Source organism: Coregonus clupeaformis, chromosome 25, assembly GCF_020615455.1.
Source record: "Coregonus clupeaformis isolate EN_2021a chromosome 25, ASM2061545v1, whole genome shotgun sequence".
Lineage (NCBI taxonomy): Eukaryota > Metazoa > Chordata > Actinopteri > Salmoniformes > Salmonidae > Coregonus > Coregonus clupeaformis.
The window spans coordinates 17,150,031-17,176,823 of NC_059216.1; the positions used below are offsets into that span (position 1 = coordinate 17,150,031).

Sequence of the window (26,793 nt, forward strand, 5' to 3'; positions counted from 1 at the left end):
ATTATTTGGTGTTTTACGTTGTACACGGAGGATGTTTTTGCAGAATTCTGCATGCAGAGTCTCAATTTGGTGTTTGTCCCATTTGTGAATTATTGGTTGGTGAGCGGACCCCAGACCTCAGAACCATAAAGGGCAATGGGTTCTATAACTGATTCAAGTATTTTTAGCCAGATCCTAATTGGTATGTCAAATTGTATGTTCCTTTTGATGGCATAGAAGGCCCTTCTTGCCTTGTCTCTCAGATCGTTCACAGCTTTGTGGAAGTTACCTGTGGCGCTGATGTTTAGGCCGAGGTATGTATAGTTTTTTGTGTGCTCTAGGGCAACGGTGTCTAGATGGAATTTGTATTTGTGGTCCTGGCAACTGGACCTTTTTGGAACACCATTATTTTTGTCTTACTGAGATTTACTGTCAGGGCCCAGGTCTGACAGAATCTGTGCAGAAGATCTAGGTGCTGCTGTAGGCCCTCCTTGGTTGGTGACAGAAGCACCAGATCATCAGCAAACAGAAGACATTTGACTTCAGATTCTAGTAGGGTGAGGCCGGGTGCTGCAGACTGTTCTAGTGCCCTCGCCAATTCGTTGATATATATGTTGAAGAGGGTGGGGCTTAAACTGCATCCCTGTCTCACCCCACGGCCCTGTGGAAAGAAATGTGAGTGTTTTTTGCCAATTTTAACCGCACACTTGTTGTTTGTGTACATGGATTTTATAATGTCGTATGTTTTTCCCCCAACCCCACTTTCCATCAATTTGTATAGCAGACCCTCATGCCAAATTGAGTCAAAAGCTTTTTTGAAATCAACAAAGCATGAGAAGACTTTGCCTTTGTTTTGGTTTGTTTGTTTGTCAATTAGGGTGTGCAGGGTGAATACGTGGTCTGTCGTACGGTAATTTGGTAAAAGCCAATTTAACATTTGCTCAGTACATTGTTTTCACTGAGGAAATGAACTAGTCTGCTGTTAATGATAATGCAGAGGATTTTCCCAAGGTTGCTGTTGACGCATATCCCACGGTAGTTATTGGGTCAAATTTGTCTCCACTTTTGTGGATTGGGGTGATCAGTCCTTGGTTCCAAATATTGGGGAAGATGCCAGAGCTAAGGATGATGTTAAAGAGTTTAAGTATAGCTAATTGAAATTTGTGGTCTGTATATTTTATCATTTCATTGAGGATACCATCAACACCACAGGACTTTTTGGGTTGGAGGGTTTGTATTTTGTCCTGTAGTTCATTCAATGTAATTCTCTCTTCCTCTGTCCCTCTCTCTCTCTTCCTCTCCCCCCTCTCTCTCTTCCTCTGCCCCTCTCTCTTCCTCTCCCCCCCTCTCTCTTCCTCTGCCCCCACTCTCTCTTCCTCTGCCCCCTCACTCTCCCTCTGCCCCCCTCTCTCTTCCTCTGCCCCCTCTCTCTCTTCCCCTGCCCCCTCTCTCTCTCTTCCTATCTCCCCTCTCTCTCTTCCTCTGCCCCCTCTCTCTCTTCCTCTGCCCCCTCTCTCACTTTCTCTTCCCCCTCTCTCTCTTTCTCTGCCCCCTCTGTCTCTCTTCCTCTCCCCCCTCTCTCTCTTCCTCTGCCCTGTCTCTCCCTCTTCCTCTCCCCCTGCCTCTGCCTCAGAATGGGAGGGAGGGGGTTCAAGAAGAGGAGAAAAGTGAGAAGTGTTTGTATGCTACAAATCCTGTCCAATATTTCTACACAGATTATATCTGTATCATTCTGACATCATCCACTTCCCCTTTGCCCAAGGAGAGAATGCTAGGTTATAGGCCGGCACTGACATTATGTGTACGTGCCTGCGTGTGCATGCCTGTGTGTGTGTGTGTGTGTGTGTGTGTGTGTACAGGTGCCAATGATGGGCAGAATTCTCTGCCTGGTTGCTGTAGACTCTGCTGAACAGTTAGCGGGGGATCCAGTATCTTCATGTGTCTCATTGAGACATGGCAGTATGGCAGTTTGTTTACATGAAGCTAGATGTGTCTGATGAACAATATGCAGCTGTTTCTCTATTGTTTTGGTGATTTTAATTAACACTGATTTTCTTTCAGAAAAAACAATAAACATGTTTCTAATGCTGTTTCTCTTATTTCAAAACTTTGTCGACAACACAGTGATTTAAATTCATACTTCTAGACACTTTACTTTATTTTTCTCTCTCACACCAACTATATTTCTATTTTTATATTTCTGTCTCTCTCTCTCTCTCTCTCTCTCTCTCTCTCTCTCTCTCTCTCTCTCTCTCTCTCTCTCTCTCTCTCTCTCTCTCTCTCTCTCTCTCTCTCTCTCTCTCTCTCTCTCTCTCTCTCTCTCTCTCTCTCTCTCTCTCTCTCTCTCTCTCTCTCTCTCTGAGTGCTGTAGTTACTAGCAGCAATAGGGGAAGGTCAAGCATACATACTCTATACTCTGGTTGATTCACCCCTGCCCAGCCTTCTGATTGCAATAGACAGAATGACAGCCGTTGATCTGGCAAAGTGACCGTGTGAGAAGGTGTGATGATGATAGAGATGATTTAGAGCTCTAATCAGATGTGGGACTGTGTTGACCACCTCTGTCTGAACAGGCTGTCATGTACACCAATTAAAGCAATTAGAGCAAATATGTCATCTCTATCCCACCACACCCCAGGCCACAATATATACACTGACTGGACAAAATATGTATATTGGGTCCGTGTAAGTGTACTTGCAAACAAACTAAATAAGCCTGTTCAATTATTTCTGGGCAGAACTAATTTGCGAGTAAGGGAAGGTTTGTTTGGAAATAGACTATATATACAAAAGTATGTGGACACCCCTTCAAATTAGTGGATTTGGCTATTTCAACCACACCTGTTTCTGACAGGTGCATAAAATCGAGCACACAGCCATGCAATCTCCATAGACCAACATTGACAGGAGAATGGCCTTACTGAAGAGCTCAGTGACTTTCAACGTGGCACCGTAATAGGATGCCACCTTTCCAACAAGTCAGTTCATCAAATGTATGCCCTGTTAGAGCTGCCCCGGTCAAATGTAAGTGCTGTTATTGTGAAGTGGAAACGTCTAGGAGCAACAACGGCGCAGTCGCGAAGTGGTAGGCCACACAAGCTCACAGAATGGGACCGTCGAGTGCTGAAGCGCATAGCATGTAAAAATCGTCTGTCCTAGGTTGCAACACTCACTACCGAGATCCAAACTGCGTCTGGAAGCAACTTCAGCACAATAACTGTTCGTCGGGAGCTTCATGAAAGGGGTTTCCATGGCCGAGCAGCCACACACAAGCCTAAGATTACCATGCGCAATGCCAAGCGTCAGCTGGAGTGGTGTAAAGCTCGCCGCCATTGGACTCAGGAGCAGTGGAAACGCCTTCTCTGGAGGGATGAATCACGCTTCACCATCTGGCAGTCCGACAGACGAATCTCGGTTTGGCGGATGCCAGTAGAACGCTATCTGCCCAAATGCATAGTGCCAGCTGTAAAGTTTGGTGGAGGAGGAATAATGGTCTGGGACTGTTTTTCATGATTCGGGCTAGGCCCCTTAGTTCCAGTGAAGGGAAATCTTAATGCTACAGCATACAAATCAAATCAAATTTTATTTGTCACATGCGCCGAATACAACAGGTGTAGACCTTACCGTGAAATGCTTACTTACAAGCTCTTTACCAACAATAGAGTTTTAAGAAAATAGAGTTAAGAAGTTACAATGACATTTTAGACCAGTGGTTCTCAACTGGTTTTGCCTGGGGACCCAACTTTGACAATGACAACTGAGTCACGACCCAGTATAATGGACTGTTGATGATTGCATTTTGTAATGTTGTATTGCAGCTGCCTTCTTGGGCAGGCTTCACTTGCAAAATAGACTGTCTCAATGGGCTACTATTATGGTATTAAAGAAAGTCATTACACAGCCATATTAACTGAGAAAACATTTATTATCAATTGAAGAGAATAAGCCATTTAATTAGGCGACCAGTTCAGGAGTGGGTGTGGTCCTCTGTAGCTCAGCTGGTAGAGCACGGCGCTTGTAACGCCAAGGTAGTGGGTTCGATCCCCGGGACCACCCATACACAAAAATGTATGCACGCATGACTGTAAGTCGCTTTGGATAAAAGCGTCTGCTAAATGGCATATTATTATTATTATTATTATAATAAATGACCAGACTCAGAACATGACATCAAATCCAGTCCAATAATGTTAATGAACAGTAACACATACCAGTGTTTAAAATAGAAAAAACAACAATCATTAGGAATTCTTCATCATCAATTACCATATGAATAGTTTCACAACCTTAAAAAGTTTTTTTTTAAGGTGTTAGTTTTTAACCAGTTAAATAAAATGTAATATGAATGTCAGAATTAATCAACAATAATAATTAACATAGTGAACAATAACTCATTAACCTGTTTATCTAGTGTGTGTGGCCTATCAGTGGGAAAGCTGGGGGTGTTTCTTCAGTTTGATAAGTTTATGGTTGACAGGGCAACTCTGAGGTCATGCTGGCTGTCCAGTTTGTTTCTGCTTTTAGTTTTCAGCACAGCCATAGCAGAGAAGCCACTTTCACACAGATAGGTAGTGCTGAACGGTAGCATGATTCTGATTGCATGACAGGGGAGAGCAGGATACTCTCCCACTACGCTTTACCAGAACTGTGGCAGTGTCGTTTCCGGGAAGCGCATGCTCAGTCCGCGATCAAATCACAGCTCCACCAGCTGATCCTCTTCATTGCTTGGTAACGTGATGCTTCCCATCTCTTCTCGAAAGGTGTCCGGTATCCTGTCGTATTGTCTCCTGTTCTCCTCCAGGAAGTAGTGGCAAAACTTTCCATGCAGCTTGACAAGATGCTGTTTAACGGGGTTTTTTCAGTGTGTCGTCATGCACTTTGTTGATCAGATTCTGAATCTCCAAATCAGCATTGGGAAACATGTCAATCCTCCCGTTGGAAACATGATTTTCCCAAAAGGTAAGCTTCATCTTGAAGGCATCCTCTTCGTCCCTCTGTTCAAATCGATTGTGCCCCCTCCCTTGCATTGACACATTGAGCGAATTCAGATTATCAAAAATATCCGGCAGGTAGGTAACCTGCGCGAGCCATTCCACACAATCGAAATGTTCGGCCAGAGGTGACTTGTTTTCCGAAAGAAGCGCAGCAATCTCCGCTTGAAGCTCATAAAAGCGACCCAACACTTTACACCTGTGCATGATAAAGCACCTGCTGGTGCTCACTCCCCATATCCCTGCAGAAGGCCTGGAAACACCTGCTTTTCGTGGAACTCTTTTTGATATAGTTGACACACTTGATCACATCCAAGAGAGTGGCGTGGAGCTCAGGCACAATGTCCTTCGCTGCCAATGCCTCCCTGTGTAGGAAGCAGTGGTTCCACGTCGCACTCGGTGCTCTCTCCAGGATCCGCTTTACTACTCCGGGGTGCTTTCCACTCATGGCAGCTGCCCCATCAGTGGTCACACCTACGTACCCATCCCAGGCCAGTCCCACGGAGCCCAGGTACATATCCATTGTGTTAAAGACAGCCTCTGCAGTGGTGGTGGTGGTGGTGGGAAATTCAGCACTAAAAAGGAACTGCTCCTCGAAGTTATTATCCCAGACGTGTCTGACATAGACCATTTAGAATTGCATGGTTAGCCACATCTGTGGATTCATCAAGCTGCAGTGCGTAATGGCCATTTGCACTGATGCGCTCTGATGTCTGGCGTGTTATGTCCTCAGACATGTCCTGTATTCTCCTCCTCATGGTGTCATTGGATAGGGGTATGGTTTTAAGTTTGTTGGCGGCTGACTCTCCCAAGATTTCAGTGCACATATCAATCGCAGCAGGTGTGGGCTTTTTTGCACTTAGTAATGCGCTGGACCACAAGGTATGATGTGCAAAGTGCCTTTTCTTGTACCGTTCATACGTTCTTCAATGAATCTTGTGAGGCCTAAAGATATTGACATTACATTTTTTAAAAGTCAGCTGTCTTATCTTTGCGGCTTGGATGCTTGGTCTCCAGATGCCTTTTCATTTAGGAGGTTTCATGCTCTCGTTAGCTAACAGCTCATTGCATAGGACGCACAACGGTCTACACCCACCCTGACTGTGGTATTTTCTCTTCTTGACAGGGAACTGGTTGTCTGCCTTGTTGTTGACATTGGAAGCAGCAGTGGATGACGAGGGAGCTGCACGTTTTCAAAACTTGTCCATGATTTTACTCTGACAGCTAGCCTACATGAGTTAAATGACAGCTAACTATCCACATGTGCAATGCCTGCAGAACACATCTGTATAGTTAGCTGTCAATCATGCTAGCTGTCAGAAGAAGCTCTGTATTATCTGATTGGACGTGTCACATTTAAAACAAAACAATGTTGCAGAATGAAATTTTTATTGGATCAGTGTGTGTATGTGTGTGTGTCGAGAAATCTGTCATTTCATTGGATCAGTGTGTGCGTGTCGAGAAATTTGTAATTTCATTGGATCAGTGTGTGCGTGTCGAGAAACCTGTCATTTCATTGGACCAGTGTGTGCGTGTCGAGAAATCGGTCATTTCATTGGACCAGTGTGTGCGTGTCGAGAAATCGGTCATTTCATTGGACCAGTGTGTGCGTGTCGAGAAATCTGTCATTTCATTGGATCAGTGTGTGCGTGTCGAGAAACCTGTCATTTCATTGGACCAGTGTGTGCGTGTCGAGAAATCGGTCATTTCATTGGATCAGTGTGTGCGTGTCGAGAAATCGGTCATTTCATTGGACCAATGTGTGCGTGTCGAGAAATCGGTAATTTCATTGGACCAGTGTGTGCGTGTCGAGAAATCGGTCATTTCATTGGATCAGTGTGTGCGTGTCGAGAAATCGGTCATTTCATTGGACCAGTGTGTGCGTGTCGAGAAATCGGTCATTTCATTGGACCAATGTGTGTGCGTGTCGAGAAATCGGTCATTTCATTGGATCAGTGTGTGCGTGTCGAGAAATCGGTCATTTCATTGGACCAGTGTGTGCGTGTCGAGAAATCGGTCATTTCATTGGACCAGTGTGTGCGTGTCGAGAAATCGGTCATTTCATTGGACCAGTGTGTGCGTGTCGAGAAATCGGTCATTTCATTGGACCAGTGTGTGCGTGTGGGGCGACAACGTTATTGTACTGGTCACTGAGTGTGTGCAGCGCGGAAACCCTCCGAGACCGAACGTAGCGAGCCACTGCGGACGTGCTGCACGTGTAAAGTCTTCAACAATAAGCAGGGCAGCGGCATCCTTTTAAAAATAAAAGTTTTGGTGTGGCGGTTACCTTTCAATTTATTTATATATTTTTTAATAGATATATAATGTTTTTTTGTTTTTGTTTTTTGTTTTTGACCCCTTAAAATCCTCCCCACCCCCCAGTTGAGAATCACTGTTCTAGACGATTCTGTGCTTCCAACTTTGTGGCAACAGTTTGGGGAAGGCCCTTTCCTGTTTCAGCATGACAATGCCCCCTGGCACAAAGCGAGGTCCATACATAAATAGTTTGTCGAGATCGGTGTGGAAGAACTTGACTGGCCTGTACAGAGCCCTGACCTCAACCTCATTGAACACCTTTGGGATGAATTGGAACACCGACTGCGAGCCAGGCCTAATCGCCCAACATCAGTGCTGACCTCACTAATGCTCTTGTGGCTGAATGGAAGCAAGTCCCCGCAGCAATGTTCCAACATCTAGTGGAAAGCCTTCCCAGAAGAGTGGAGGCTGTTATAGCAGCAAAGGGGGGACCAACTCCATATTAATGCCCATGATTTTGGAATGAGATGTTCGACTAGCAGGTGTCCATATACTTTTGGTCATGTAGTGTATGTTTGCAGAAATATCAATATGTACATTTACAAACCGGTTTGTACCTACTCTAGTTACACTGCAAGTATATCATTTGAGCAATAGCATCTAGAACTGATTTAAAATTGAATGCAAAAGGAGAGTTTTTTATTGGTTTGGCATCTTTTCACTAAAAGCTACCAGTGCTGTGAGCAGGAGACATAGGCTTGCTGTAACACTACCTCCCTCAAAGATACCATGTTGTGTCTTCTTGATGAACATCCATTGGTATTGTTGGACAAACATGTAAAGGTTACTATAATGTCAGCTGTATGTCAGAAGGGATGCTGTTTGCCCTGTTGTAGATCACATTAGCATAATCCATAGTTTGGCTAACAAAGTGTTTCTCTGCCCAGTGGGGAGGCTGAGACATGAGACATGCTCTGGGTTAGAATGGATCTGGGTGTTTTCAATCTGATGTGTTGAGGACACCCTGAGATATTTGAGATTTTACCAAAATGGAGTTGACTGTAAGAGAAGGGCTTTTTCTGCAAAATATACAGGATATTACACTGCATATAGAGTGTATGCCTTACAATGTTTCTGTGTGTGTGTATTTGTTTGTGTGTTGGAAACCACAGACATGCACATTTCTCAGAAAATGCTGAATACTGTCTGTAACATCCAGTGATATTGACAGAATTGCAGACATAGCTTTAGTGGTTGTTGCAATCTGAAGGGAAACGTTTCTAAAATGTCTTCCCTCTGTCTCCCACTGTCTCTCTCTCTCTCTCGCTCTCTCTCATTATCACTCTCTGCCACTCTAGCTCTCTCTCCTCTCGCTTTTCTTTCTCTGCCCACCTCGCTCTTATTCCTCTACTATCTCTCTGTCTATCGCTCTGTCTATCTCTCTGTCTATCGCTCTGTCTATCTCTCTGTCTATCGCTCTGTCTATCGCTCTGTCTATCTCTCTGTCTATCGCTCTGTCTCTCTCTCTGTCTATCGCTCTGTCTCTCTCTCTGTCTATCGCTCTGTCTCTCTCACTGTCTATCGCTCTGTCTATCTCTCTGTCTATCGCTCTGTCTCTCTCTCTGTCTATCGCTCTGTCTCTCTCTCTGTTTCTCTCTCTGTCTATCGCTCTGTCTCTCTCTCTGTCTATCGCTCTGTCTCTCTCTCTGTCTCTCTCTCTGTCTATCGCTCTGTCTCTCTCTCTGTCTATCGCTCTGTCTCTCTCTCTGTCTATCGCTCTGTCTCTCTCTCTGTCTATCGCTCTGTCTCTCTCTCTGTCTATCGCTCTGTCTATCTCTCTGTCTATCGCTCTGTCTATCTCTCTGTCTATCGCTCTGTCTCTCTCTCTGTCTCTCTCTATGTCTATCGCTCTGTCTATCTCTCTGTCTATCGCTCTGTCTCTCTCTCTGTCTATCGCTCTGTCTCTCGCTCTGTCTCTCTCTCTGTCTATCGCTCTGTCTCTCTCTCTGTCTCTCTCTCTGTCTATCGCTCTGTCTCTCTCTCTGTCTATTGCTCTGTCTATCGCTCTGTCTCTCTCTCTCTGTCTATCGCTCTGTCTCTCTCTCTGTCTCTCTCTCTGTCTATCGCTCTGTCTCTCTCTCTGTCTCTCTCTCTGTCTATCGCTCTGTCTCTCTCTCTGTCTATCGCTCTGTCTCTCTCTCTGTCTATCGCTCTGTCTGTCTCTCTGTCTATCGCTCTGTCTCTCTCTCTGTCTATTGCTCTGTCTATCTCTGTCTATCGCTCTGTCTCTCTCTCTGTCTATCGCTCTGTCTCTCTCTCTGTCTCTCTCTGTCTATCGCTCTGTCTCTCTCTGTCTATCGCTCTGTCTCTCTCTCTGTCTATCGCTCTGTCTCTCTCTCTGTCTATCGCTCCGTCTCTCTCTCTGTCTATCGCTCTGTCTATCTCTCTGTCTCTCTCTCTGTCTATCGCTCTGTCCTCTCTCTACTCGTCTCTCTCTCTGTCTATCGCTCTGTCTCTCTCTCTGTCTATCGCTCTGTCTCTCTCTCTGTCTCTCTCTCTGTCTATCGCTCTGTCTATCTCTCTGTCTATCGCTCTGTCTCTCTCTCTGTCTATCGCTCTGTCTCTCTCTCTGTCTCTCTCTGTCTATCGCTCTGTCTCTCTCTCTGTCTATCGCTCTGTCTCTCTCTGTCTATCGCTCTGTCTCTCTCTCTGTCTCTCTCTCTGTCTATCGCTCTGTCTCTCTCTCTGTCTCTCTCTCTGTCTATCGCTCTGTCTCTCTCTCTGTCTATCGCTCTGTCTCTCTCTCTGTCTATTGCTCTGTCTATCTCTCTCTCTCTCTCTCTGTCTCTCTCTCTGTCTATCACTCTGTCTATCGCTCTCTCTCTCTCTCTCTGTCTTTCTCTCTCTCTCTCTCTGTCTCTCTCTCTGTCTATCGCTCTATCGCTCTGTCTCTCTCTCTGTCTATCTCTCTGTCTCTCTCTGTCTCTCTCTGTCTCTCTCTCTGTCTATCTCTCTGTCTATCTCTCTGTCTATCTCTCTCTCTCTCTCTCTCTCTCTCTGTCTCTCTCTCTGTCTCGCTCTCTGTCTATCGCTCTCTCTCTCTCTGTCTCTCTCTCTGTCTATCGCTCTGTCTATCGCTCTCTCTCTCTCTCTCTGTCTTTCTCTCTCTCTCTCTCTGTCTCTCTCTCTGTCTATCGCTCTATCGCTCTGTCTCTCTCTCTGTCTATCTCTCTGTCTCTCTCTCTGTCTCTCTCTGTCTCTCTCTCTGTCTCTCTCTCTGTCTATCTCTCTGTCTATCTCTCTCTCTCTCTCTCTCTCTCTCTCTCTCTGTCTCTCTCTCTGTCTCTCTCTCTGTCTATCGCTCTGTCTCTCTCTCTGTCTCTCTCTCTGTCTATCGCTCTGTCTATCGCTCTGTCTCTCTCTCTGTCTCTCTCTCTGTCTCTCTCTCTGTCTATCACTCTGTCTCTCTCTCTGTCTCTCTCTCTGTCTATCGCTGTGTCTCTCTCTCTGTCTATCGCTCTGTCTCTCTCTCTTTCCCAAAGTGTTGTCTACTCTCCTCTCCGTCCTCCTCCCCAGTCAGCCAGTCCTTGGTGTTGACCTTCAGTGCTGTAGTTAGGTAGTTAGTGGATGACTGTGGTGCTTCCTGCCTGCCTGCCTGCTGCACTCATTAAGCATTAAAGATGAATAGTTCCATTATAGGAGAGGAGGAAAAAAGACAATCAGTCCAATTAGAGATAATTAAGCGCTTGGAGGGCGAGAGGAGCTGAAGGACGAGGAGACCTGGGCTCTGTAGGTCCTCTTCAACCCCAGCAGGTGTGTGTGTGTGTGTTTGGGGGGTCACTGAGGTTTGGGGGTCAGTGGAAACACCTCTGGTTGACCTGTGACCCCTAACCCTGTGTCACTCTCCCTATCAGCCCCGTGGCATGATTTGAGCTTGTTAAAGAGAGGATGTTTGAAATGCCAAGCCAATACCATCACCTTAACGAACATTCCCTTCTTTCCTTAATTAGGCCATGGATTTTTATGCTGATGTGCACTTTCAATATTTATTATGCTGGGATGAAGGAGAAATCCAAGGTCAGAGTCTGAAATCGACTCCCTCTCTGTTTTCCTTATCAGGACCCTGTTAATTTGTACATTGTTAATTTGTTATCACTGGGGTCTACTGTGAGATTTACAGTATTTACTTCATTTCTCCCTTCATGTTTTCATCATTATGTGGTGAAATTGAAACAGCTGTACTCCTCTGGGTGTTGCACATGTAGGCCGATAAAAATAATCTGCCACTTGGAGAAATGAGAGGGAAATAAGGCTGGCCACAGAGGAGAGGGAGATAGTGAAGTGATTGTGTTCCTAGGATGAGCCTTCTCCAATGGGAGCACTGCTGCTGTCCTAATGGGAAACTCAGGTGGGTCAATATGACATTGTTCAGACACTGAGGAACAGGAATCTAAGGGGAGGTTTATGTCACCTGACAGATACATTAGATTGAGCAGAAGTATTTCACAGATTAAAGAAGGGGATTATACATATGTCTTTATGGGTTTGTGGAATCCTGTGAATGTGTGTTTCAGTGGTAAATAGTGCATGACAGAGGACCTATTCTCCCTGTGTTAGGGTCCCTGCCTTCTGCCTTGTGTGTGTTTGTGTAGTTGGGCGTGCATCTAGCTCTGGTTTCTGCATGTCACTATGGGCCCTACATATAATGGCCTTTCCACATATCATTCTCCCTGTGTTATGACACTTATTTTATGACTGCTTACATATCAAATATTTAAATAAACAGAATAGGGGCTGGCTGATGCCGGGGGGGAGAGATGCATTTCCGTGCACACAGGCTGCAGGCAGACAGCCAGAAAGAAAAAGAGGAGGAAGAGAGGAGAGGAAGGGAGAGGAAGGCGGCAGACGTAGGGAAGAGAAATGCTTCGCTTGCCTCCAATCAAAGTGGCGGAGGACGTTTTTTCACTTACGCCTCGCAGTAGCGGGTGGTGGGCGGCGGGCGGCGGCAGAGGGTACATCCGTCAGCGTTTCTCCTGGGCCGGGGCCAACGGCGGGGCCCCAGTGGCTCATAAATGCAGACCAGCGTAGTGTACCAATATCAATCGCGTGCCAAGGAGAGCGAGCGGGAGAGAAAGTGGAGGTAAAAACAGAAAATAACACAACAATGTGTAAAAAAAGGAAGGATAAAGGGAGGGAGCGGTAGAAGACTGATTTATCTGTTTCCTATAGAGAGAGAGAGAGACAGAGAGAGAGAAAGCAACAAGGTCTTGTGGCTGAGCCGAACTGAGCATCTTGCGTCGGGCAGCATTGATGGGAGGCCCATTACTGTCAGGCTAATCTTAAAATAATTAATTGCAAGTCTGTGCTTTTAAAGAGTATTGTAATTGAATCCTAAATTAGGCCTAGGAAAGAGGACATGTACTGCTTTACTGTGAGCCTGCTCCCTTTCCATCCCTCCCTCCCCCTCCCTCCTCCCACCTCCCTCTCTCCTTCATGTGGAGGAGAGAGAACACGAGACAGGAAATGATAATGAAATGCATATTTGGGGAAAAAGGGCCATCTATAACTTAGCTGTGTTCTTTGAATTTGAATGATTTGTGTTTGTGGTGTGATTGATTTTGCTTGTAGAGAGTATCATTCTGTAAGGCTTTAATTCTTGTAAACAAATGTGAGATAAAGAATAAAAGTGGAGTAATACAGTAAACAGAATGGAATGAATAAATGTAGCTTTTGTCATGAATCATTTGTGAGGGATGGAAGAGAAGGCTATGTTTCCTCAGAGAAGATTTACATTTTGGTTTTATATTGTTACTACTGACTGAATTGAAAAAGATTTGGATATTGACAATGGCAGGGTTTGTACATTGTTGTTGTCTTTGTTTTGCTATTGTTTTGCTCTGCATGGTCGTTGCCTAGGAATGGAATCCTACTCGGAGAGAACCTGTAAAAGCAGCTCAATGTGCTTCCACTTACCCATGCTGCCTCCCAGATGGTCTGTCTGTCTGTCTGCCTGCCTGCACCAAGACCCCTGCCTGGCTCGCTGGATCAAAGCTCTGGGACGGGGCTGCCCTCCATAAAACGTCTGCCTCCTATGTGACTTGACGAGAGGCCTCGGAAGAAAGATGGTATTGGCTTTGAGGTCAGATAGAGGGTTTGATCTCCATGGGGAAATATGGGAACCCTAATGGTGAGACCTGAACCATTTGTGTTGGATGTGTAGTTTAATGCTGGGTCTGTATTGGGCGTACTGGGACTTTGGGACTATTAGAATAAATAGTGTAGGACGGACTCTTCTCCCTCTTATGTTTCTATCTATGGATCAAACAACACATTCCTTCTACAGTAGAAGTATTGCCAAGTGTCTGTCCACTGTCTAAGACTTCACAAAAAGCTTGTTCTCCCAGCATCTGGCCCCAGATGTGATGATGAAGCCAAGTACACATGGTGAAATTAAGCAGACTGGGCAGTGCAGTTGAATGGTTTGCTTTGGCCATTTCTCTATGTTTTAATATGTCTGTGCTTTAAAAACACAGCAATAAAAACGTGTTATGGTTGTAGTCTATAAAAAATAACAGAAATGAAGGTGCGTATTTTTGTCAACCAATTGCTTGTCCAGAGCAGGGCGCATATTGCCAGTATTGGTGTTTATAAATAAAGGCTTAGTTCACTGTTCCACAGCCGTAGTCTTTAGTGGTGCTTCTTCAGGCTGAGAGACGCCTTGAAGTGTTTCCCCTGAGATTTATTTTGCAGCTGTGGCAGAGTTAGCGGGAGGGGGGTCTTCCTGGGGCATACACCTATACGGTGCGCTGCTGCTAAATGCATATAGGGGAAACACTGCCTTGGGGTGTGGCTGGAGCCTGGGTGTGAAGTTGGAGTCTGGGTGTGAGACTGGAGCCTTGGTGTTAGGCTGGAGCCTGGGTGTGAGGCTAGAGCCCTGGTGTAAGGCTGGAGCCTGGGTGTTAGGCTGGAGCCTAGGTGTTAGGCTGGAGCCTGGGTGTGAGACTGGAGCCTTGGTGTTAGGCTGGAGCCTGGGTGTTAGGCTGGAGCCCGGGTGTTAGCCTGGAGCCTGGGTGTTAGGCTGGAGCCTTGGTGTGAGACTGGAGCCTTGGTGTTAGGCTGGAGCCTGGGTGTTAGGCTGGAGCCTGGGTGTTAGCCTGGAGCCTGGGTGTTAGGCTGGAGCCTGGGTGTGAGACTGGAGCCTTGGTGTTAGGCTGGAGCCTGGGTGTTAGGCTGGAGCCTGGGTGTGTGGCTGGAGCCTGGGTGTTAGGCTGGAGCCTGGGTGTTAGGCTGGAGCCTGGGTGTGTGGCTGGAGCCTGGGTGTTAGGCTGGAGCCTGGGTGTTAGGCTGGAGCCTGGGTGTGTGGCTGGAGCCTGGGTGTTAGGCTGGAGCCTGGGTGTGTGGCTGGAGCCTGGGTGTGTGGCTGGAGCCTGGGTGTTAGGCTGGAGCCTGGGTGTGTGGCTGGAGCCTGGGTGTGTGGCTGGAGTCTGGGTGTGTGGCTGGAGCCTGGGTGTGTGGCTGGAGCCTGGGTGTGTGGCTGGAGCCTGGGTGTGTGGCTGGAGCCTGGGTGTTAGGCTGGAGCCTGGGTGTGTGGCTGGAGCCTGGGTATGTGGCTGGAGTCTGGGTGTGTGGCAGGAGCCTGGGTGTGTGGCAGGAGCCTGGGTGTGTGGCTGGAGCCTTGGTGTGTGGCAGGAGCCTGGGTGTGTGGCTGGAGCCTGGGTGTGTGGCTGGAGCTTGGGTGTTAGGCTGGAGCCTGGGTGTGTGGCTGGAGCCTGGGTGTGTGGCTGGAGCCTGGACATGCGTTAGGCTTTAGGCCTTCTCTCATTGATAGCTCAGCACCACCACACCATGTTTTCATCCAGCTTGCTGATTGATTCAGAGGTCTTAAGAGATTGGAAGCGGCCTGGGCTCAGCACTCTCCCCTGGGTTGGCCTGGAGAGGCCATGGGGGTCACAGCCAGCCCATTTCCGGAAAACTCCTGTGTCGACCAGCCCATTCAGCCAGGGACACAGGGCATTAAGAGGAACATCAACCCCATGACGCTTTCGCCTTGTGCTGCTTGGGAGGGGGTGTAGGGTGGGGAGAGGGGACCTGGCTTATAATTATTCCAGACTTTTTTTTTTACATGCACATACACACACCCTCTCCATCCAGACTCAGTTTTCTGAATGTAGCTGGAGTGTGCAGTGTGATCTATTCACCAGTCTGCTGTTGCCTCATCCATACAATGTCCTGACAATGATAAATCAACAGCAGCCAGCGCATCGTGTATAAAATGTTTTTCTAATTAACTTAGTACATTTCCCGCTGAGCTATCAGACAGTCGCCGTGCCTCATGCGGAGTCCGATAATGAAATCAATTTGGTTCAAATTGTTTCAGGTGACTTTTAATGAGTATCTAATAACCACCGGAGGATAGAAGGTCAGGATATCTGTTTGTTGTTTTATAAGTGATGGATCGCTCCGCTGAAAAAAATTATATCCAGAGAGGACTGGGCTGGGGTCCAAAGAGCACAATGATATTGTGTCATTCCTTCCCTGTAGTGTAGTGGTGATTCACTAAGACTGTACTATGTCTTTGAATGCTGTGCTTGAGGAGGGATAGAATGCAGCACATCCAATGGATTGATGAAGACCTAAGGGTTGAATCACTGCCATAATAATTTGGGAGCACACTTTCTACTGTAGCAGTGCGCAGTCTTCCATTTTTCTAATGCTCTACTTGAGACCATGCTCCTCTTGCTCCGTGGTTAGGGCAGCAGCTGAATAGCCTGTTTATTATTATTACAGCTAGAAGCAGAGAGGCTGACTGATGAAAGAGAGAAGGAGAGAGTATAGTTCTGCCCAGAGGAGCCTTTAGCTTCATTTGTGTATCCATCGCTCCTCTTAATATTCACTTATGTATTGTTCCCCTTCTCTGAACACATTACGGGGAATAGCCATTGCTAATTCATAAACACACTTGATAATTCCGCCTAATTTATAGTTATTGGAGCCAATAACTATTACTTCTCTTCCAGACCATTCTATTAGCCTAAGGGGTGATTCCCCTGAATAGCTAAAGTGTAGATTTAATATCAGTGTTTATGGAGGCGCTGGTCTCTAAAGAGTGAAAAAATACAGCACATTTCCTGAATAAACGAATAGCCTCTCCTCTCTCCCTGGGGCCATGGATTTATTGTAGTGTTTCTTTCCTCTTTCATATGGTTGCGGTACGCGCCCGGCGGCCCAAGCGTCTCGTCTCCCCAGCAGCTTGCCTCTCTGCCTGGCCTTCCTGGCTCTCTGCCTGGCCTGCCTGGCTCCCTGTCTCTGTCTGTCTCTGACTGGGAGGGAGCACATTCCTCTCGTGCCACGACTGCCCTCCATCACATGAAATAACTGTGTCGCGGCTGAGGCTCTTTCCCAGGGTTCCTGCTGGCAGGAAGTGAAGCGTCCAGCACTCCAACACAGCTCAGGCCAGCTCCTCAGAGAGGCTGGGACAGACAGACAGACAGACAGACAGACAGACAGGCAGGCAGGCAGGCAGGCAGACAGACAGACAGACAGACAGACAGACAGACAGACAGACAGACAGACAGACAGACAGACAGACAGACAGACAGACAGGCAGGCAGGCAGGCAGGCAGGCAGGCAGGCAGGCAGGCAGGCAGGCAGGCAGGCAGGCAGCATCCTCCTCTTCTTTCTTTCTTTCTTTCTTTCTTTCTTTCTTTCTTTCTTTCTTTCTTTCTTTCTTTCTTTCTTTCTTTCTTTCTTTCTTTCTTTCTTTCTCCTCCACATCAATATCAGCTCTATCTCCTAATTTCAGACACCAGCCAGCCAGCAGAGATAGGTCTGATCATGTCTCTGTGTCTCTGATGATTTAATGGTAGAATGAATGGGTGCATCTGGCGGTGGCACGACCATGGCAGGCCTGGCATAACGCTGACAATTCATTACTGTTGATAGACTGCCTGGCGAGAGATACAGGATACTGGCATGGATGTGGTGTGGTAAGAGCTGGGTTGGTGTGGTCCACGTTGTTTGGGTCCATGCTGTTGTGAATGTGTCCCTGTCTGTTAAGTGCTGTATTTGTTTTCATTCTGTGCTGGTGTGTTTGTGTCAAGTCGTCTCGTCGTCACACGTCTCATTTTTTCATTGAGGTTTTTTTCCAGGAAGAAAAGAGTTCCTGCCATCCTCAAACCCAATCTCTCCTCAGACAGATGAGCGCCCCTCCCTCTCTCCTCCTCTCCTCCTCTCCCTCTCTCCTCCTCTCCTCCTCTCCTCCTCTCCTCCTCTCCTCCTCTCCCTCTCTCCTCCTCTCCTCCTCTCCTCCTCTCCTCCTCTCCTCCTCTCCCTCCCTCTGTTCCCTGCTCTAACGACGCCTGTGTGCTTGGCGTGAGGAACCAAACGCTCTGCCACTTTTCCTTAGCGCAGGGGGGATTTGTTTTCAGACACACAGGATGTGTTGTAAATATTGGTGTCAAACACGGAGGGCACTATCACCAACCGGCACCTCAGCATCCTAACACCAGGGAGAGCAATTACCAGCATGATCTCAACACAATAGTATGATGCTACTGCTGCCTGCATGACAACAACTGACTCTTATCTGCTTCCTATCTCTCTCTCTACCTCTCTCTTTCTCTCTCTTTCTTTCTCTTTCTTTCTCTTTCTTTCTCTGTCAATCTCCCTCCCTCCCTCCCTCCCTCTCTCTCTCTCTCTCTCTCACTATCTATATAGCTCTCTCTTTCTCCATCTTTCTTCTTCTCTCAGTCTCTCCATTCTCTCTCCATTCTCTCTCTCTCTCTCCCTCTCTCTCTCTCTCTCTCTCTCTCTCTCTCTCTCTCTCTCTCTCTCTCTCTCTCTCTCTTTCTCTCTCCCACCAATAATTTTATGCATCTCATTCCTAGCCGGCCTTCATGCCTAGCTGCCTGTGCCACCCAGGACTGAGACTGTTGGGCTGAGGAAAGCCAATTTGCTCCGCCACGACTCCCCACGGACCATTCACACGCTCACTGCTGACATTTCCTAAGAGACAATCTGCAACAAGGCGAGGATTGATGTGTTAAGCAGATTGAGATTTTGTCTTTATAAAGATTCATTGACGCACTTTGAATTCAGTCCTGGGAAAGCACCTGCTTCTTTACACTGCAGGGGAACTAGATCACAAGGTCAATGTTGTTGTAGGGTTATTTAACCGTTTACCAGCAGTGTACGGTGCTGTTACAGGCTGATTGTTACATGGAGCCCCTCTGTAACATTAGTTTCTAAGATGCATGACACAAGACCATTCACTCTAGTAGTTCAGTCTCAGTGACTGTGTAAAAGACTGTGGACAAGAGTTTTCACTTGTGATTTCTTTCAAGGAATGCACATATTTAACATTTGCGATGTATTTTGCTGTCATCGTGGCTGGGCAGTTAAGAGTTAATGTGCCTGCTCCTCACTCTCCGCTTGATGACATCAGTATTGTCTTTGCATCCATGAAATTACATTTCTAATCTTAGTCAGCAGGAGTGGGGAATTTGCACACATTAATATGGAACTCGATCTCCTCTCTCCTCCCTGTTCTCTTCATTGGGCCCAAACTGTCTGTGTTTCCAGCTAATATAGGGCTCTGTACTGCAGGCACAGCCGTGTGCTTTCATAGGAAGCGGTGGATTTTGTGCTTAACATGAAAAGGATGTTATGGATCTGCATGTAGATTCTCAGGGGACAGGGGCTGGTACAATGGATGGAGAATGATATCCATCTACAGTATAGATAATTATCTGTACATGAAACATAACATTGGTGATTGGTTTTCTTTGTTTCTTGTGATGGCGCATAGTGTTACATTTATAGTAAGTCGTGTCCTAGTACAATAGTGTTGCACATGGAATAATGATAAGACAACTAGCAGTTAGCTGGGTAACGATATGATGGTCATTTTGTTTAATAAATTACCTTGTCCATGGTGTCAAGTATCACTATGTTGTGAGGCTTGGGACTGGACCGCAGCAGCCAACTACACCTAGCTAACAAGGCTTTTCTCTGGGCGGGCTCAGACCTCTCTCCTCTCCCTCTGACCATCAATCCAGCTCGGCCTTGGACCAAACCCAGGCCAGAGGAGAGAGGAGACGGGGTTAACACGTTAGCAGGGGTGGCTGGTGGCTGGTGGCTGGTGTGAGGCTAGAGCTGGACAGAGACAGTAAATGACTGTAATGACAGTCTGTTGGAGGACAGGACAGTGATGACCACAGTGACTGGCCTGGCTGCAGGTATGGAGCCATGTATGTGTGTTTGTGAGCTTGGCTGGGCTGGGCTATCACTGCTTTCAGCAGCTCCAAGACTAGCAGTTTATGATGGAGCTGCATATGAACACATGCAGGCAATCACGTTTTCACTGCAACATGGAGACCAATAGGAGGCAACCAGTTAAATTAGCCAATAAATCAAAGATTGATGTCCCCACATTCAAAATTGAGTTATAATAATAACCATTAAGTAATATTGTTTTTATGTCTATTTGATTTGGATGTGTAAAGTCTGTTGTTTTATAATCCACATTTCACTATGTTTTGTGGGGATTATTTTGTCTTTGCTGATTAACAACTTTGCACATTAAAGTGAAAGACTGAAACCATTTGAAGTCATAAAATCAGAGTCAATAGAACTCTGAAAAGCAATTTAAGCAGTTTCACCCGGTTGTAATTTTGCTAGTGTTCCTTTCTTAATAGCTTTGTTTTGCAATAAGCTCACGAGAGTTGGAAACTGCAGGGGAGTTCATGAATTGAATTTCAGATTTAGCACCGAATTAGTATTCTCTTAACACCTCAATTGAATGGCATGCCCAGATGAACAAAACTGAAAATACATTGGAACAAATAAAGCAATTGTACTCTATTCCACTGTCCCTCTTTCCCAAAAAACAGGATTCAATTCATATTATTCATCTCTTTTCAAAAGTACAGCCGTTTCTCCAAGGATTTTTTAAAATATTTTTTGCATTTTCCATTAATTGTAGTCTTTTGGTATAGTATGAACTAGATAGTTGGCTCATCCCCAGAAATAGGCCTAGTTTGGGATGACATCTCATTTAATAGAACTTTACAGGACAATATTGGAATAACACTTAAAACCTTTAGACAATCCGAAGTCAGTTTAGAAAATCTTAGATATATTGCTGCAGCCTTCATGGGTTTAACTGCAGTAATGTTGTCACTTTAGCTCTAACTGGGTATTCTCAAAACGTTAACATTTCTCTGTCTTCAATTTGAATGATGTGTTTCCTTCCCCAAACTAGGGAGCCCTTATTTCTTGTCTGAGTTTAGCAGTGCCATTCTGAACTTGGCAGTGACATGAGGGGATTTGTTCAAGTTGCGCTCAGTATATTGGCAAAGGGGTTCCACTTGAGACAGACCAGGGAGGAGAGAGCGAAGGGGTTCCACTTGAGACAGACCAGGGAGGGGAGAGCGAAGGGGTTCCACTTGAGACAGACCAGGGAGGGGAGAGCGAAGGGGTTCCACTTGAGACAGACCAGGGAGGGGAGAGCGAAGGGGTTCCACTTGAGACAGACCAGGGAGGGGAGAGCGAAGGGAGGGAGAGAGTGGAGGAGAGGGGAGAGAGGGAGGGAGGGAGAGAGCGGAGGAGAGGGGAGAGAGGGAGGGAGAGAGTGGAGGAGAGGGGAGAGAGGGAGGGAGAGAGGGAGAGAGTGGAGGAGAGGAGAGAGAGGGAGGGAGGGAGAGAGTGGAGGAGAGGGGAGAGAGGGAGGGAAGGAGAGAGTGGAGGAGAGGGGAGAGAGGGAGGGAGGGAGAGAGTGGAGGAGAGGGGAGAGAGGGAGGGAGGGAGCGAGCGAGAGAGGTTGGGAGCGAGGGCGACCTGAGCGCATCCCATATCGCAGCAGAGTGAGTGGCAGGGTGCCCTAGATCTGTGGATTGAAGAGTGGTGCCCTTTAGCCACACAGGCCTGTCTAATTAATAGGAATGTTAGGCAGGGAGGGAAGGGAGGTCACACTGCTACAGACTGCAGGGACAAAGCAGTAACATCACACTAGCTGTATGTGTGCTGGGGATTCAAGTGCTGGAGTTTAAAATAGGGTTGTGTGTAATGATATATTCCTGCGAAAAACATTATTTCACAGAATAAACCTCTAAACCTATTGCATTTGGGTGTATTTTATGTCCGTGTGTGTGTGTGTGTGTGTGTGTGTGTGTGTGTGTGTGTGTGTGTGTGTGTGTGTGTGTGTGTATGTGTATGTGTGTGTGTGTGTGTGTGTGTGTGTGTGTGTGTGTGTGTGTGTGTGTGTATGTGTGTGTGTGTGTGTGTGTGTGTGTGTGTGTGTATGACACTTGTTTCAACTTTGTGGTCAGATTATGGTCGCTGGTGATTGAGTGAGTGGGTGGTTGTGGTCCTCTGTCTGTGGTCAGTGGTTGTGGTTGGTACGGTGATTGGCAGAGCTGTATCATGCCTATTTGGAACAATTGTAAGAGCAAACAGGCTACAGAAAGGACCATCCATCAAACCCTGCTCACAGAATATTGACTTCGTTTTTTAAATGTTATTTCTATGAAATATTGCATTTACTACATAAAAGTGTTTGAACAAACTTTCTATAACTTCCCACAACTGAATGAATGCTGTGGATTTGCTCCTTGACATGTCTCCTGGATATTGTCCGTTGATTAGCTAAAGCAGCCAACCAGCCAGCCAGCCAGTGTATACAGTACTGTACTGTAGGCCATTCTGCTGCTCCCAGCAGGGTTGGCTCAGGCGTTATTGAGTGGGGATGTGGAGCTATTGTTGAGGGAGGCAGAGATGAGCCACACAGAGCCCTCCCCCCCATGTCGGACTGAGACAGAGGGAACAAATGTCATAAATCATCCATGATCCACGACAGTGGAGAGGGGAGGAGAGGAGAGAAGAGGAGACATCACGCTTCACATAATCTGCCTTGCTCACATATCCACCATATGGGTGACAGATTAACATTAGCTTGACATCTAGGCTACAATTTTCCAGTCGACTCACCGGGACCCAGAATATAACCTGTAAATGTGAATGTGAAATACTTCAAAGGAATAGATTTCACCTGGCATCTCTCTTTTCAGGTTCAGTGTGCTGTGTAACGGTTGTTCAAACAGAAGAAGGGTATTTGACAAACAGAAGAGTTGGATATTACTGTTATACAGTGGGGGAAAAAAGTATTTAGTCAGCCACCAATTGTGCAAGTTCTCCCACTTAAAAAGATGAGAGAGGCCTGTAATTTTCATCATAGTACACGTCAACTATGACAGACAAATTGAGAAAAAAAATCCAGAAAATCACATTGTAGAATTTTTAATTAATTTATTTGCAAATTATGGTGGAAAATAAGTATTTGGTCACCTACAAACAAGCAAGATTTCTGGCTCTCACAGACCTGTAACTTCTTCTTTAAGAGGCTCCTCTGTCCTCCACTCGTTGCCTGTATTAATGGTACCTGTTTGAACTTGTTATCAGTATAAAAGACACCTGTCCACAACCTCAAACAGTCACACTCCAAACTCCACTATGGCCAAGACCAAAGAGCTGTCAAAGGACACCAGAAACAAAATTGTAGACCTGCACCAGGCTGGGAAGACTGAATCTGCAATAGGTAAGCAGCTTGGTTTGAAGAAATCAACTGTGGGAGCAATTATTAGGAAATGGAAGACATACAAGACCACTGATAATCTCCCTTGATCTGGGGCTCCACGCAAGATCTCACCCCGTGGGGTCAAAATGATCACAAGAACATTGAGCAAAAATCCCAGAACCACACGGGGGGACCTAGTGAATGACCTGCAGAGAGCTGGGACCAAAGTAACAAAGCCTACCATCAGTAACACACTAGGCCGCCAGGGACTCAAATCCTGCAGTGCCAGACGTGTCCCCCTGCTTAAGCCAGTACATGTCCAGGCCCGTCTGAAGTTTGCTAGAGTGCATTTGGATGATCCAGAAGAGGATTGGGAGAATGTCATATGGTCAGATGAAACCAAAATAGAATTTTTGGTAAAAACTCAACTCGTCGTGTTTGGAGGACAAAGAATGCTGAGTTGCATCCAAAGAACACCATACCTACTGTGAAGCATGGGGGTGGAAACATCATGCTTTGGGGCTGTTTTTCTGCAAAGGGACCAGGACAACTGATCCTTGTAAAGGAAAGAATGAATGGGGCCATGTATCGTGAGATTTTGAGTGAAAACCTCCTTCCATCAGCAAGGGCATTGAAGATGAAACGTGGCTGGGTCTTTCAGCATGACAATGATCCCAAACACACCGCCCGGGCAACGAAGGAGTGGCTTCGTAAGAAGCATTTCAAGGTCCTGGAGTGGCCTAGGGAGTTGAAAGTCCGTGTTGCCCAGCGACAGCCCCAAAACATCACTGCTCTAGAGGAGATCTGCATGGAGGAATGGGCCAAAATACCAGCAACAGTGTGTGAAAACCTTGTGAAGACTTACAGAAAACGTTTGACCTGTGTCATTGCCAACAAAGGGTATATAACAAAGTATTGAGAAACTTTTGTTATTGACCAAATACTTATTTTCCACCATCATTTGCAAATAAATTCATAAAAAATCCTACAATGTGATTTTCTGGAGAAAAAATAACTCATTTTGTCTGTCATAGTTGACGTGTACCTATGATGAATATTACAGGCCTCTCTCATCTTTTTAAGTGGGAGAACTTGCACAATTGGTGGCTGACTAAATACTTTTTTCCCCCACTGTATATACACCTCTGTAGTCCACTTACCAGTGCTGGAAATGGAGATTCACCTGGGAGAACCATTTTTAGGGGGGTCTGGGGGCATCTACCCCCTGGAGAAATGTGACACTAAATCGTCTATTTTGGTGTGCTCTGAACTGCATATGGAATGAATAGATTTTCAAAAAGTATTGTTATAAAAAATGTCTTTAACCCTCTTTTCTCCCTCCTCTTGCATTGTGTCCAGGTGGCCTCTATGGACTTCATGGCTATGAAGCGCTCCCAGCTCTACGGGATGGGCAACAACCCCTACTCTCAGCAGCAGCAGGGCGGGCCCTACCCCAGCCAGCCATACGGATCACCCACTCCACACCGATACCCAATGGGGATGCAGGGGAGGGGCCAGGTGGGTATTGGCGGGATGCAGTACCCTCAACAGCAGGTATGTACACTATGTCCATATGAGGAAGATGCTTCACAATTGTGCAACTGTTTTGTTGCACACTCGCTCCCTAGGGCGAGGAGCTTTTCCAGACCATGTGATGTGACAGGAAACCCCCCAGGCCCTTTTCCTCCCTGATGCTTGACACTTGATTTGAGTGTACTTTAATAACAAGCCATTCTGTGTTCTCTGAGTGTGTCATGTCAGATGGTACAGTAGTGTGGCAGATTGACTAGTAAGTATCTCAGTGTGATTGAGAAAGCATCCTCTGTACAGTAGATTACAGGAACTGTCACAGTTGTCATAAATGGCATTGCAATGGATATTTGTTTCTCATTTGGAACATGATCTATCTGGAGGTCTTCGAAGGATGGCATGTTTAATTTCAGATCTAGCCCAAAGTGCCATGGGGCGCCGCCTCTGATATTTCCGTGGCTCGCATCTGGAAGTGGCAGTTCATCAATGCGTTCCCCATATCCTCCCTCTGGAATGGGCTGGTTGCTGTCTTTAGTGTGATGAAACCAAACCCAGTACTGGAGGAGTCATTCTAACAACAGTCAACATCTGTTTCTCACAGCCAAGAGCCGCACTTCACTAATATAATGATTCAGTGTTCCAAACAATGATGTGTTTGTACTGTCTAATGCACCCTAAAGTCAATCCCATTTGGAGTGTGTGTGTGTGTGTGTGTGTGTGAGAGATAGTCTTGTCTCTGTACGCAGACTATGACAATGGCCCAGTCAGTTTGGTTGGTTGGTTGTTAAACAACTGTGTTTGCTGCCATAGCAGGCCAGTTTATTCTATATTTAGCATGACCTGATGGTCAGAGTTTTAATGTGCCTCGCCAAGGTTTGTTGCACACATGGTGAGAGCAGATTTGATAGTGAGAAGGACAGACAGACAGTCTTTATTCTTTCTGATTACATTTATATTATAAACCAGGGATGGGCAACTGGCTTAGAGGCCCTAAAAAATTAATAGAAATAATAATAATGAGTAAAATTGCATGAAATTAGTTATAAATTGCTAAATCTCTCTGCCCATGGCAAAATGTGTAGAATTGCAGCAAACTTGCTATAAAACTGCAACATTTTCTTTACACCCCATGGCAAAATGAATTGCACAAAATGAACTCTAAAACTCTAAAAACTTTGTCTCCGCTGTCAAGAGGGGGGGCACTAAAATGTTTTGCTCTCAATGTGGGGAGGGGGAATGGATGTGGGTACGCAGACCACTGAGGTTTAATAAGAAATGGAGTCTGCGTCCAAGATGTGTGCCCGTTGTTTTCAAGGTAATCTACTCACACACACACACATACACACACACAATTCGGCCACGGCGGCGCAGACCCAGTGTATTCTGAGGTCAAGTCAGTACACAGCACTACACAATAATCCACAGAGTTAACAAAGCAGTAGAGACTCAGCCCTTTGTGTTGTTTAAACTGTTTTCATTATTTCCTCTCCCATTCTCATGTTCAATATTATTTCCTCTCCCATTCTCATGTTCAATATTATTTCCTCTCCCATTCTCATGTTCAATATTATTTCCTCTCCCATTCTCATGTTCAATATTATTTACTCTCCCATTCTCATGTTCAAGATTATTTACTCTCCCATTCTCATGTTCAACATTATCTCTCTATTGTGTTAGTCTCATTGTTGACCCTGATTAGAGCCGGCTGTGTGTCTTGTGTGTCTGTGTGTGTCTGTGTGTGTCTGTGTGTGTGTGTGTGTGTGTGTGTGTGTGTGTGTGTGTGTGTGTGTGTGTGTGTGTGTGTGTTTGTGTCTATGTGTGCAGACTGACTGAGACTACAGACCACTTCAGAGACTTCCTTCTACAGCTAAGCTGCTGCTACTGCTGTTGTAGGCTGCTTCTGGCTCACTGTGATGACATCAGCACGCTTGGGTGCCACATAAACACAGGCATCAGAGACCTACTGTAACACAGAGAGGAGAGGGATTTAGATGGAAAACACACACGCAGACTAGCACTCACACAGATACACATGAGAGGGGACGCGTACACACACGACGCACACACACGCGCGCACACACACACACACACACACACACACACACACACACACACACACACACACAAAACAAATTCAATGTTGGTCTTTTGAAAATCAAGCTAATTACATGGGGAGAAAGACCAAAGGGCCACACAGAGCCCCAATGCAAAAATAATGAGCTAAATAAAATTAGTTGTTATCCCTCGCTACGGCCAAGGGAGGCCAAGGGAGCTAACTTCTAAAGTTATAATTATCTGGTGCTCATATTAAAGTGGAAGGCACCACAGTGTATTTGTGAAATATAACCAACTGAAAGTAATGAGTTTATATCTGGATCATATCTGATAAAAGTGTTTGAATCATCAGATTCATCTTTACAGTGTGATGAGCAAGACAAATGGAGGCTAGGCGATGAGCGAGAGGGT

At 46.1% G+C, this 26,793-nt stretch overlaps 1 protein-coding gene across 2 annotated transcripts in view; it reads left to right on the forward strand.

Annotated features, from left to right (window-relative positions):
• Nucleotides 1-26,793, forward strand: part of LOC121539159 (AT-rich interactive domain-containing protein 1B) — a 280,445-nt gene that overhangs the window by 20,088 nt on the left and 233,564 nt on the right. For both annotated transcript variants that reach the window (XM_041847456.2, XM_041847457.2), the window contains exon 2: nt 24,157-24,351. In XM_041847456.2, coding sequence (XP_041703390.2) covers nt 24,157-24,351 — 195 coding nt within the window. The remainder of the gene's footprint in view (nt 1-24,156; nt 24,352-26,793) is intronic.